The 12,944-nt window shown below is 42.7% G+C and overlaps 1 protein-coding gene across 4 annotated transcripts in view; it reads right to left on the bottom strand.

Moving 5' to 3' along the window:
• IGF2BP2 (insulin like growth factor 2 mRNA binding protein 2) overlaps window positions 1-11,815 on the bottom strand; it is a gene marked incomplete at both ends in the record, with an annotated part of 157,358 nt that extends 145,543 nt beyond the window's left edge. For all 4 annotated transcript variants that reach the window (XM_079705596.1, XM_079705597.1, XM_079705598.1 and 1 more), the window contains 2 exons: window positions 10,000-10,060; window positions 11,638-11,815. In XM_079705596.1, the coding sequence (XP_079561722.1) occupies window positions 10,000-10,060; window positions 11,638-11,815 (239 nt within the window). The remainder of the gene's footprint in view (window positions 1-9,999; window positions 10,061-11,637) is intronic.
• Between the last annotated feature and the right edge of the window lie 1,129 nt (window positions 11,816-12,944).

Genomic DNA, 12,944 nt, shown 5'->3' with positions numbered 1-12,944 from the left:
CCTTTACAAAGAATAAACACAAATCCACTTCAGGGGGGGAAAAAGTAGCCTAAACTTTCAGCACTGGGAAATTCCATCCCAAGTTTTCAACTACTCACAAAAGCTTATGAGGGTTGACCATCAGGACCGTGGAGACCATGGAGGAGCGTGTCTGTGGCACATTCCGAGGAAGCGTGAGCCCCAGAGCCCATACATTCCAGCACACTGAGCAAGCACACACATGCCTCCCCACTTCCCCAGACTCCGCCAGCGAGGGGGCACCAGGCTGGAGGCGGGCCCCACACACCAGGCACCTTCCAGTCCTGCCCAGCCATCCCTGCGGAAGTACAAAAGGGAAGGAGAATAAGAGAGAGGAACTGGCCAGTGCAGGGCCTCAAAGAAAGAAATATAAGAACGTTTGTGGGGCAGGCCAACCACATACTCTAAGGGTTTTTAAAAGTCAAAGAACAACTTGTGTGAGACTCCTGGTCCTGCTACCACCAATGGAATCACTTACTATCTCCCACCCACCACTAGTGAGTACCAGTCTTTCTCACATGCTCTGGAATTACAGACCGTACAAGCTGCACGACAAAGTTCAGTCACCTATGCTTCTACGGCTACCTGTATCCTTTCTCCCTTCCTCCATCCCTCTTTCTCTCCTTCCTTCCTTTCCTCCTTTCTTCCTCCTTCCTTGCTTCCCTCCTCCCTCCCTTCTTAATAATTGAAGAGGTTAAACTCCACTTTTTCAGTGTTAAACTCTTTCATCATCTACCTCCGACTCTCATATAAAGATGCACAAACACTTTTACTCCAAAACCTTATCTATACAATGAAGAGACAAAACATCCATTTTTCAAATATGCATTGTTAAAATCACAAAGATCAAGAGGGACTAAAGTAAAAGGTCTCCACATAACAAAAACTATATAGCCTGTCCTCACGTGAGCTTTTTCGAAATAGCCTCTACTTCATGAGTTGGTTTGAGGTTAACCTGTCCACAGAACCACCATTCAATGAAATATTTTTTTGCTTTACTTTCAAAGAGAAAGAGTAAAAAAGAAGATATAAATGTGGTAATAAAAATCTTTTCTGATAATACTCCTGACTGAGAAAAGCCATTATTTTTTTCATCTCACAATAAAATTTTTTTTCATAAAATTACATTCTTATCAAAAAAGCACCACCTCTATATCTACGAAGCAAAATTCTTGTATATCTCATTGCATTGGTAGTATAATTGTATCTCAAGTCCTATTTACTAAAAACAAACAAACAAAAGTTATGAATGCATAATATGCTTAAGTAGTGTATCAAAAAGAATATACAAATCTTTCTACTCCCTGTGCTTTCAGAATCTTTCATTGTCAAAAAGGTTTAAGGGCTTCCCTGCTGGTGCAGTGGTTAAGAATCCACCTGCCAGTGCAGGGGACACGGGTTCGAGCCCTGGTCCGGGAAGATCCCACATGCCGCGGAGCAACTAAGCCCACGCGCCACAACTACTGAGCCTGTTCTCTAGAGCCTTTGAGCCACAGCTACTGAAGCCCACGTGCCTAGAGCCCGTGCTCCACAACAAGAGAAGCCACCACAATGAGAAGCCCATGCACAGCAACGAAGACCCAACACAGCCATAAATTAATTAATTAATTAAAAGGTTTAAAATTTTCTAATGTTAATAAGATGAACCACTCTATAGAAGACAATTTTCAAGAATCCCGTATTTCCATCTCCAAATCATAGACACTTTTTAAAATATACAGATAAAAATGAAAGCATGCCACACTTTGTGCAACACTCTAGGTCCTACACAAAAAAGTCTGAGGTGTTTTTTTCCAAGATTTAAAAAAAAGTATCTGGGCCAAAGGCATAAATACAGACCCTCCCTACCCGCTCCCCGCCCCACCCCACTGCATACATATGTTTTTTACACTTAACTTTCAACCACAATGATTTTTTTAAATCTTTTTATCTTTAAGTAATTACTAATGTCTCTACTATAGGTCTACTTCAAGAAAGTTTCTTCAAATTATGACTAACACTTTCAGTTGTTTTTCAGTTACACTAAATTAAAAATATACTAAACTTCAGTCCTTTATCTTCCTCAGCGTATCTGTTGTATACATGTAAACTTTAGCTCTAATTCTGAGTTAGGAAAAACACACAAAGTTACTCTATTACCTACGTACACATTATCACAACTTCCTACTTTATTGCTAGGGTGCTGTTACCGTATACAAATTAGATGGTAAGCAAGGGTAAGACGCCCACTGCTTCTTTGAAGCAGGTTTGGTCGGGTAGAAGAAGGAGTTGCTTTGGAGTCCAAAGCTTTACAGCCCTATCTGTGAAAGGGGTGAAATTCAGATCTCTCTCGGCTGTATACAAAAAAATATGGAGAAGTCCTAGTAGTCCAATGCCTAGCACATTAACTACTCAGCAAGTATTAGTTACCTTTCTTCCTTTTCCCTATCTTCTGAGTCAGAATTCCACAGAACATGCAATACTCCACTCTGAGCTCTACTAAGTTAAAGAAATGAAATGCCTAGGGAGTAGGAAATAATCTTCTTTCACTTACCTTTTTCTTGATAATTCCTTCCTTCCACCACCATCATAAATATGATACTACACAAAAGTTAAAGGAAACGAGGATAAATGCAGGCAAAGTTCACAATTAAGGGGAAATGGACTGTTCTTCACATGCTTAGTTACTTAGTATATGCTTTATGAGTGACTGTATCACTAATGAGGAACTCAGAGAACTTTAGGGATGCTACCCTATTAATATTCATTTCACTCCCACAGGAGAGGCCAAAGGCCATATTCTGTACAGAAAGTGAATCAGAGAGAGAGACACCAAATCTCAGGAAAGACTTGGCAGCTACCAGGAAAACACTTAAACCAAAACAGTCCTGCCCTCTAGCAATGGATTGGCTGAAACCTGGGACGAACCCACCCAAGTGATTCCTGGAGCTTGACTTTCCTTTACCATGTGGAACATGGTCTTGACCAGGGCTACCTGTGTAATCTGTGTGGCTCAGCTTTTTGAAACATCTTTCTCGGCAATGTCCTATGTCATAACACAAGGAATGCAACCACTGAAAAGAGCAATGTAACAACAACATCAAGATCCAACCTTCTTGGTTAGGCATACCCCACTTCTGTCTATGGGCAAGCATAGTGATACTGCCAGTAATTTAAAAATGACCTCTGTTTCTAATTTTTTTCCTAAAAACTATAACAAAGTACAGATCATTTGGATTGATTAAGAATAAGATCATTGCAAAGGGTGATTCACAAACAAATCTATATTTATATCTTTCCATCACTCTTGAATGGCAACCTTTGAACCTTACAACACTTTCAGATAACTTCTTTAATTAAACAAAGTAAATGTAGGTGAAGTACGCTGGACTGAGAATCAGAAGTTCTAACCTAGCTTTACTATTTAATAGTAATGTGACCTTAGGTAAATTATTAAATTTCTCTGAGACTGAGTTTTCTCAATTAAAAAAAGGAATAATATCAACTGTCCTTTCTGCTTCACATAATCATTATTTAGAATAAATGAAATAATGTGTCGAAGAGGCTGAGATATTATCAGTACTATGTGAATATGAGATGCAGGCACATAAATATACATTTATCTAGTATTATTTACATGTCAACACATGGAATCATGATATTACCTTTCTGATCACATTTAAAACAAAAATTAAAAGTCTAAGCTTCCCCCATAAGGCATAAGGCAAATCCTCACATATTGGTAACACATTAATTGTATGATAATAAGAAAAACTGAAAATATCATTCTCATTGCAATCGTCCCATACAGATCATCCTGGTCATTAGGTGCAACATTTTCTTATGATATAGATATATAGAAGAAAGTCTAAAACATGCATCAGAACTCTTAATTTTCATTTAATGGACTTACTGAAATACCTATTTTATGAAATATTCTTGATAATAAACAGAATGGGAAAATTCTAACTAAATCTTCACATTTTAAGAAATAAAGTATAGAACAGATAAATAAATAGGAAATCCAAGAATAAACAAAACATGTCTCCAAAATGTAAGCTTATTATTTAGTGAGAACCAGAGGCTTGGGGAAGAAAGATATCTATTAAATGATGGACATCATTTTGGACTTGATTGCCTGCTATTAAAGCAAAAGTATCCATTTTCTCTGGTCTACTTATTCAACACCTCAACATGCCATCAAACACTAAACCAAATTAAAGAAACAGTAATTATATTCTCCCTCCTCTTTGGAAGCCAAAGTAACAAAATCTGAATTTTTCTGTAAAAGAAAATAATTTTTCTTCACTATTTTATGGAAAGACCAGACTAAAGTACATGATCAAAACAGGAAAAGAAAAACCTTAAAAATAATGCTCTGAGCACTCTGCAATTTTGCTGCCCAAAATAGAACCCATACAGTCCATGCCACCAAATGAAAATTACAAGTTTGTAAGCATGAAGTCAAATTATAAAGTAAAAGATTTTAAAAAATATTTTAATGGTGATGAATGAAAGGAAAGACTGTTATCTTTACTGGTAGGTGTTTGTTGTTTACTTGCTATTATGTTTTCTTCAGTGATAGTGTTTTGAATGACTACCCAAACTAATTTGAACTTTAATTTGAGTGTAAAAAGGACAAACCTTGACTAACAAATTACTTGGGCAAGTTTTGTTAAACAGAACTCTCCCATTCTTCAAATTAAGAAGTTAATCATAACTTTTGGAAATTATGCTTTTGACTAAAATTTTTAGAAAGCTGGTTTAAAAAACTGGTTTAGCCAAACCCCACCACTTTCTTCTTCAACACCAATAAGAATACTGAAGACATTTTGGTGGCATTTAAATATAATTTTTTAAAATATATTTTTGAAATTTATTATTCAACTTTTTTAACAGCCTCCGAAGAAACCAGCTCAATACTATGCTTCTTCTAATGAAACTGATTCTCTCAGAGTACTTTTGTTATGCAAAATAATACACTGTCTTCCACAGTATAGAATTTCTAACTGAAAATGCATATTCAAATCTTAAATCTTCTATAGAAAATCAAAGCCTACACAGAATCACTTGCCAATTTTCTTAGTGAGAGGGGACATCCAAGCAAAAGTGAAGGAGAGTAAATTTCCCACAGAATGGTCCTTCCAGTAGCATGCTCACTGAAGAAGCCACTACAGGTGTCTGTGCCCTGGCTCCCACAAGGTTAACCACCTGCAAGTTATGCATCACTCAAGGCACATATTATTGCACTTGACTCCCTTTATTTACCACAAGGTTCAAACACCTAGCAATTTTCATTTGCCTTGTCAGGACTAAAATCCAGAACATTTGTTGTTTAATTTAAAGATATCCTCCTCTTCCCTCTTGATACCATCTGTCTGAAACTACTGTCTCCCATAAAACACACACGCACGTGTGTGCACACACACACACCCATGTGCACACACCCTGCTGAACCACAGAGATGATACACTTAAGCTCAAATTATGTCCTCTAACAACTGACCAATTGCTCATCTACTTTTGAGGATTTCATTAGCAGACTTGGAAGAGTGATTCAGCAGGAGACAGCAAATATTTAGAAAGTTGAAAGTATCAAATATGTATAAATAGTTCTTACAGAAATCCGCTTTTCATAACTTTTTGACTTTTAATAAATGTGCCCAAATTACTACCCTTTTATGCACATTTCAATGTCATTTACATTCCCCCCATTTAAAAAACTGGAACAACCTCTGTAAAATAAAAAACATTTACTCAAAATAATAGTGAAATGTTGATTTTGGTATGTATTAGTTCTAAATCTTCTAACGTCCTTTAAAATTTTTCTTCTTAAAGAAAATATATTGTACTTTAGATCATTATGTATAAAAGTGTTCTACAAATATTATTAATCTTCTCTCATCTTCTCTATATAAATGATAATCTCAGGCTAACATAACAAAAAACAAGACTCTGAGACCATCCCTTACTGGTCATCTTATACCCAGCCATAATTACAAAGAAACATTATTATTTAAAAAAAACACAATTTGACAAATGTATTACATATCACCAAATCACCTTTTAGAATTAACGTTTATGTGTTTAGCCATCTAAGACTTTTATAAATCACTACAATATAATTTAAAATTGATATGAATTTGGCAAATTGGAAAATCAAGCCCCATATAACATCTATTTTGCTTTGTAGATTTCAATGGCTTTTAATATTTAACCAAATAACGTAAAAAACATCGAATGACCAGTCTTTTAAAAACACAAACTAGAATTTTAAACCTGAATTACCAAGTAATTTTTTTCTTCATTGCTTCTATTTTAATCCCAACACTTATCTCTTAAAGGTCACGAAAATGTGTAATTTTCTATGGCATTACCTAGAGCTGCATAAAAAAATTACTAGCCTTTTTTTAAAATGGGAAACTAAATGTCCAACTCAAAGACAAATCAAAACTAACCTTAGAGTAATATATATATATGTGTGTGTGTATGTGTGTGTACAGATATATATATATAAAATATCCACACATGGAATCTATACAATTAAATCCAGGCCTTAATTTCTAACTCAACAAATTCTTGAAATAGGGTACCATATGATTTTAACCTAATAAAGTCTTTTCTGTTGCTACAAAATTAAAAATTGATCCATCAAAAGCCTTTGTTGCAGGGAGGGCTTGAGGTTGGGTTTTTTTTTTTTCTTTTTGGTATTTAATTCAACTATACACAATGTAGTACATACAAGCAAAACACAATTGAGATACTGTTTTCTTTAACATTCCTATAGGAGACCAAATTCATTTGCATTGGAGAGAACACAATTACTGATTTTTAACTCATGAAAGACAAATTCATAGCTTTTTCCTACACTACCTCATAGTATCCTCACCATCTCAGTGAAAGCATGTCTAGCACCACTTAGTTACTTCCTAGAAGTGGGCAGAAATTGCATTTTTCAAAGTTTTGTTTCTCACAGAATCATTCAACTTTAGTTACAAAGCACATTCAGGTTAGCGTATGTCTTAGCTCAAAACAATTTATGCAATGTGTGTGTGTGTGTGTGTGCGCATGTGTGTAGATACATATAGTATATAAATTTTTTTTAAACTAAACTCTCATCAACATCAAAAATGAAATTTCTATCAAGGAAGTTTCCACAACTTTTACAGCCCTTTGTCTGTTTTTTCTTCCTTAAGAAATCTTTGATTCATATATGCTACCAAGAAATGTGAATAGAGAAAAAAGAATCAAAGATTTTTATTCAACAGAGCCTGAAGCCAACTTAGAAAGTAAGAAAAATAGATGGTTTGTACATGGTTTACATTACAATAATTTGCATTTAATAAGAATGAAGCACATGTGGCAAAAGAAAAAAGAGTTTCCTACTTCTAAGTGACCCTGAGAAAATAATACTATCTAGTCTGTCTACAAAAACAGCACATATAAAATAAAGCTAGAATGATATTTAACAAAAGATCCAATTGGTAAGCAAATGGCATGCCAATATTTTCATAACTTAAGATAAAAAACATCTCCTCCCAAGTACCATTAGGTTAAAAAAAATCTATTTGGAACATAGATATTAAAACTGATTCTTGAGAACAGAAAGAAATCAGAACAATATAAAGAAAATGAGCACTCACTTGTGGAATGGTTTTTTAAGTAAGCAAGCAATGAGGATGAATTGTTTTCTTCACATTTTCACTTCTACTAACACAAAAACCACATATAGAACTGACTGAAGGCCAACAAATGTACTTTTAACTTGTTAATTTTCATGGAAGTGCAATAAAAGAACACCAAAATAGTCACCATATAACATAAAAGCTTTGGTTTCAAATGTCACAGTACCCTGTTTTTGAGAGTCCCCTCCGTGGTGGAGCCCTGTACATGAGAACACACAGCTGCCTCCTCCCAGGAGTCTGAGCTCAGTACACAACACCAGGCATCAGCTCTCTCTCCCTTAGCCTGCAGTACCAGTAACTAATTTCTGCATTTTAAACTAATAAAGGAAAGGAAGAAAGATCAAAGCTATCCAATCAGAAATGAAGCAGCCCTCTACAGCAGCAGCTTATGCATACATTTGGCATGTCAGACATCTTCAGAGTAGTGAATCATACACAGCGCATTTCAATCTACCTCCTAGGTATTTCATATTACCCACAGTGTTCAAAGAAATCATGTACCAATAGAGCTGTATAAGTCCTAGACTGCTCTTTATTTAATTAATACTAAAAATTTGGGACAAGCTTTTAATTCTGAACTCTTATATAAACACAGCAAAATCATCTAAATGACCCACCAGCTAACAGCAAATAACCTCTGTATTTTGAAAGAAAAAAGTTAAAACGTAATATATTTGTGAGAAGTTTCAAGAGATGTTAATAACTTTAGATAAACTAGTATTTCACTTACATTGCAACATTAAATAATATACTTTGCAACATGAAATGAGATACCAACTAACCAAAGATAAAATTCTACCGATTTTTACTAATTATAACCAAAAAAAACCCTCAAAACAATTATACAGCCAACAGAATTAGATATTTATAGAAACATAACCCATCAAATATTTTGGGTGGTTCTTTCAAACCTTGTTCAATATGTTCATCCAATATTCAAGTGTTATAAGATGAGTAATTTTAACTTACAGTAAATAGTTAATGTATCAAAAAGCTTTAACTTCGATTTCTCAAGCAAAATAAAATTTTTTTAAGAAAAGCATACAAACTTAAAATACTTAATTTAAAAATTAATCAGTTGCACATTACATTTCTTCCTAGAGAGAAGAACTAGCTTAATATTACACATGAAACTGCAAATCATAATTTTTACCTCTTTTTTTTTAAGTTATTAAGTAGTTTTCTGATATGCCACTGGAATCATTGGCAAACAAAAGATATTCTGTTGCTTAGTTAAAACATATCTGGAAATGTGCACACATTTTTAGAAACCCTTTAAGCAAAACATCTATGTATTTAACAATTGGGATAGTTTGTTTTAAAATCTATTCAATCCTGGCAAAAATCAAGTAAATGGTTACACTATTGAGAATCACAAACTGTAAAGGTGGTAAGTCAAAGACTTCACTTAGAGTCTCCAATTCAGCTACTTAATGACTAATGGTGAAGAAATGTATGTGAATGGGATATAAACTAAGTTACGACACATAGAAAAAAAATCTAGAATGAGTAATAAAGGGCCCAAATTTAAAGTCCACAATAAACTTTAAACAAAGATGTTCTCCCTCATTCTCTCCTCACAGACATTCTCATGTAAGCAAATCACTGTGGAGAAATCCAAACTCCACAAAACTTTTTAGTCCTTCATTAACAACAGTGCACTTAAATATAATTATAGATTTCACAGTGATATTTGTTTAGCCTCAAACATATCTTAAAAGCAACAACAACAAGAAAACGCTCAGAAGCAATATTCAGTAGTCTCAGTGACTAAAAAAGTCTGGCTTTTAACTGCCACCTAATCCAAACAACCTACTTGTTTAAAGCACTATGCAAAAATATCGACCCCTTGCTGAATTATTTTATTATTCAACACTAAGGTATCTAAAAAAGAAAACTAATTAATCGCAATAATCGCGAAGTTTAGTTAAGCAATTTAGCTGACACAGTAAATATTTACTCTTAACATCTCACAGGAAGTCTTGACAAGCATTTGTTGCCATTGTGCTGGGGGGCAGGGGTGGGAGTGGCGGGTGGGAGGCAAGTTTTCATAAACAAGTTAAACGGTCCCAGCGAATTTAACACAGCTAGTGTTCGCCACCCACCCCCAATAAGGCACCAGATATTTTCCAAGTACAGTAAACACCTTATATAATGAAAGTAAAAAATGTAGCTTTCTAAACTATTTTAACTCCACTACAAAAACAAACAAACGCCTTTTAAAAAACTATACAAGCACATTTTTAAAAACTGAGTGTATTTTTTTTTATTTAGACATAAGACCAATCACACAAAAAAACTAAGCAAAATATATTTACCTGAGCTTTTTGGAGACTGAGTAATCAACTTCCATAATTTTCCCATGCAATTCCACTTTACCTTTAAAACAGAAATTAAAGCACTCAGAACCTTCCTGCGATCAAACCGGCGGGGGGCTAGGAGGGGCACGCACAGAACTCCACGCTCCGGCTCCGCCTTCGGGCGCCCTCAAGGGGTCTCCTACCCTGCTCGAGCTGGGCAAACTTGGTTCCCAGTGGAGAAAAAAGGTGGGCGCCCCGTGTCGCCTCGTTCCCCGGGACGAGGTGGCAAGGGTGCGAGCCCGGATCCCGACCCCAGGTATAGCTGTGGGTGGCATTACCGGAAAAACAAATTTAATAAAGAGCGGCGCCAATTTGAAAGGATGAGCTCATTTGAAACTCAAGCTGCAGGGCTGGCGCGGCCCCGCTCCTCTCCGGGCCCCCACCTCTCCATTGCGCTAATCCGGGCTCCGAAGGCTCCGCTGCGCTCCCCTCCCTGCCCTCTCCTCCCGGTGGCCCTGGTGAGACACGCCGAAGCCCCCCGGGGGCCGCTTCCGCGAGAGCCGGGTCCCCGCCTGCTTCTGGTCACCTTGGCCTCGCCGCCGCCCCGCCCCCACCCCGCGCGCCGGTGGGGAAGGGGCTCTGGCCGGGCCGAGGTTCGGGGGGCGCAGGCTCGTGGCCTGGGGGCGAGCGCGGCTCCGAGCGGTGCGTGTGCGGGAGGGAGAGTTGGTGAGTGCGCGCGCGCGCGAGTGTGTGTGTGTGTGTCGCTCTCCGTCTCCCGTCTGGGCTCCAGCGCTCTCGCGGGCCCCCCGGTCGCCTCTTTCTCGGTTCTCAGTCCGGGCCCCCACCGAGTTGAGACAGGGCACCTCGTAAAAAGGTGCTTCTGGCCGAGCGGGAGGCGGGGGGACAGGCGGCGGAAAGCCCCCAGCCCCGAGTTCTTCTCAATAAAATCGGACAAAAAATTCAGAGAAAAATAGGAGCGCTTGAGAGACAAGCGAGAAGGGACTGAGGTTCGGGAGAGGACCGAGAGAGATGTGCCGTCGTGCAAAGGCGGGGTGGGGGGAGCCCCGAAACCTCGGAGGGGATCGTCAGGGTGGCGCCGAGGGGGTGCCAAAAGTGGGGGACCGCGGGGCGAGCTGGGGAGGGGGCTCGAAAGGAGAGTGCGGCTCAGGGGACGCCAGAGGGCGAGAGGTCCTGGGCACGAGGCACGGGAAGGGGTAAGGTCCAGTCAAGGGAGAAGGACATTCAGGGTTTGGGGGGGTCCCTGACAAAAGGGGTGACGGGAAGGTCAGGAAGAAGGGGAGACGGGGGCTCTCTAAGGATGGGGGTGGGGAACTCTGGAAAGCAACTCGGGGAGCCGGAGGATCAAGGGGTGCCCCGGGAGAGCGAGAGAGCCTCGGGAACCCTAGGGGAGGCTCGGGGGTCGCCCCAGGGCTGCGGCTGGGAGGGCAAGGGGTGAGTCCGGAGCCGTGGGGGGAGGGGAGCGGGCCGTCCCAAGAGCGGGCCGGCGGTGAGAGTTGAAGGTCTGGTGCGTGGAAGTGAACGTGCGGGCGCTAAAGCCCCCGCCGGGCGCCGCCCGCAGGGCTCGGCCTCCCTCCGGGCGCCGTCCCGGCCTGAGCTGGGCGAGGCGGGGGGAGGGGGACAGCGCCGACTGCTCACCCGAGAGGGTCTCGATGGCGCGGATGGCCCAGTTCTGGTCGGGGTAGTCCACGAAGGCGTAGCCGGACTTGAGCAGGACCTGTCCCGCCAGCGGCAGCTTCCTGTCCCCGAAGAGCTGCCGGAGGTCGTCGGCAGTGACGGCGGGGCTCAGGTTCCCGATGTAAAGCTTGTTCATCATCCGTCTCTTCCCCGAGAGCCCGCGGCTCCCCCGGCCCGGTACCCGGCGCTCCTCGCCTCCTCCGCTGCCCTCGTCTCCCCTCCTCCTCCTCCGCCCCCCCTCCCCGCCCTCCGCCCGCCCGCCACCCACCCCCACCCTCAGCCTGGCTCCCCCCACCGCGGCCGGCCCGGCCCGCCCGGGGGCAGAGGCGGAGGCGGGGACTCGGCGCGGCTGCCTCCTCGGGGCAGAGTCCCGGGCCGGGCGGCGGCGCGCGGACAAAGCGCTCTCTCTGCCTCCCTCTCTCCCTCTCAAGGCGGTGGCGGGAGGAGGAGCAGCGGCGGGCGGCGGCAGCGCACCCCGCGTGTGTCTGTGTGAGAGTTTGTACGGGCGTGTGCGCAGCCGAGAGTGAGCGAGCGAGCGCCCCCTCCCCGCCCCGCGCCGCTGCGCCCCTCGCCTCGCGCCCCCCGCGCCCCGAGCGCTCCGCGCGGCTACCGGGACTTCTGCCCCGCGCCGGGCGGGCGGAAGCGGGTCGCGGCCTGGGGCTGGGGCTCCCGGGAGCCAGAACCCCGGGCAGGCGCGGCGCGGAGGCCGGGCGAGCGGCGGGGAGGGGAAGGCGCGCCCCGGGCGCGGGTGGGAATGCGCGAGGGGGAGCGGCTGGGAGCCGCAGGCGTAGGAGGGCGAGGGGCTGTGGGAGAGCGTGGAAAGGGGTGTGCGCAAGGTGGACCGGATGTGAGGGTGCGGCTGCAGGGCCGGCGGGAAGGTGTGTCTCGGAGGTGAGAAGCGAGGGCAGGCTGGGAGACCACAACTTTCGCGGCGAGTTGGCCGAGTCCGGCTCCCTGCGCGTTCCCGGGCGGAGCGCTCGCTCAGAGACCCGCTCCCCGCCCCACTCTCCCGGGTAACCGGGCGGCGCGTGTGGTCGAGGGAGCGCGGACGGGGGTCGGGACGCTTGGGGCCCAGGACCGACCGGGCCCTCACGGACCTTGCACCCCGGGGAAGTTGCTCCGGCCCTGGGCCTCAGTTTCCCGGCCCGCGAGGGGAGAAGGAGGGCCAGAGCGGAGCAACGTCCCCTCCGCCCGCACCGCGTGCGCCCGGAACCTCGCGGCCGGCGGCAGCCTGACGTTGGCAGCTGCTCTCTATTCTGGGAAGTGCC

Source organism: Hyperoodon ampullatus (assembly GCF_949752795.1).
Source record: "Hyperoodon ampullatus genome assembly, chromosome: 5".
NCBI lineage: Eukaryota > Metazoa > Chordata > Mammalia > Artiodactyla > Ziphiidae > Hyperoodon > Hyperoodon ampullatus.
The sequence above is the reverse complement of the archived record's forward strand: the minus strand, read 5'-3'. Positions and strand labels throughout refer to the sequence as shown.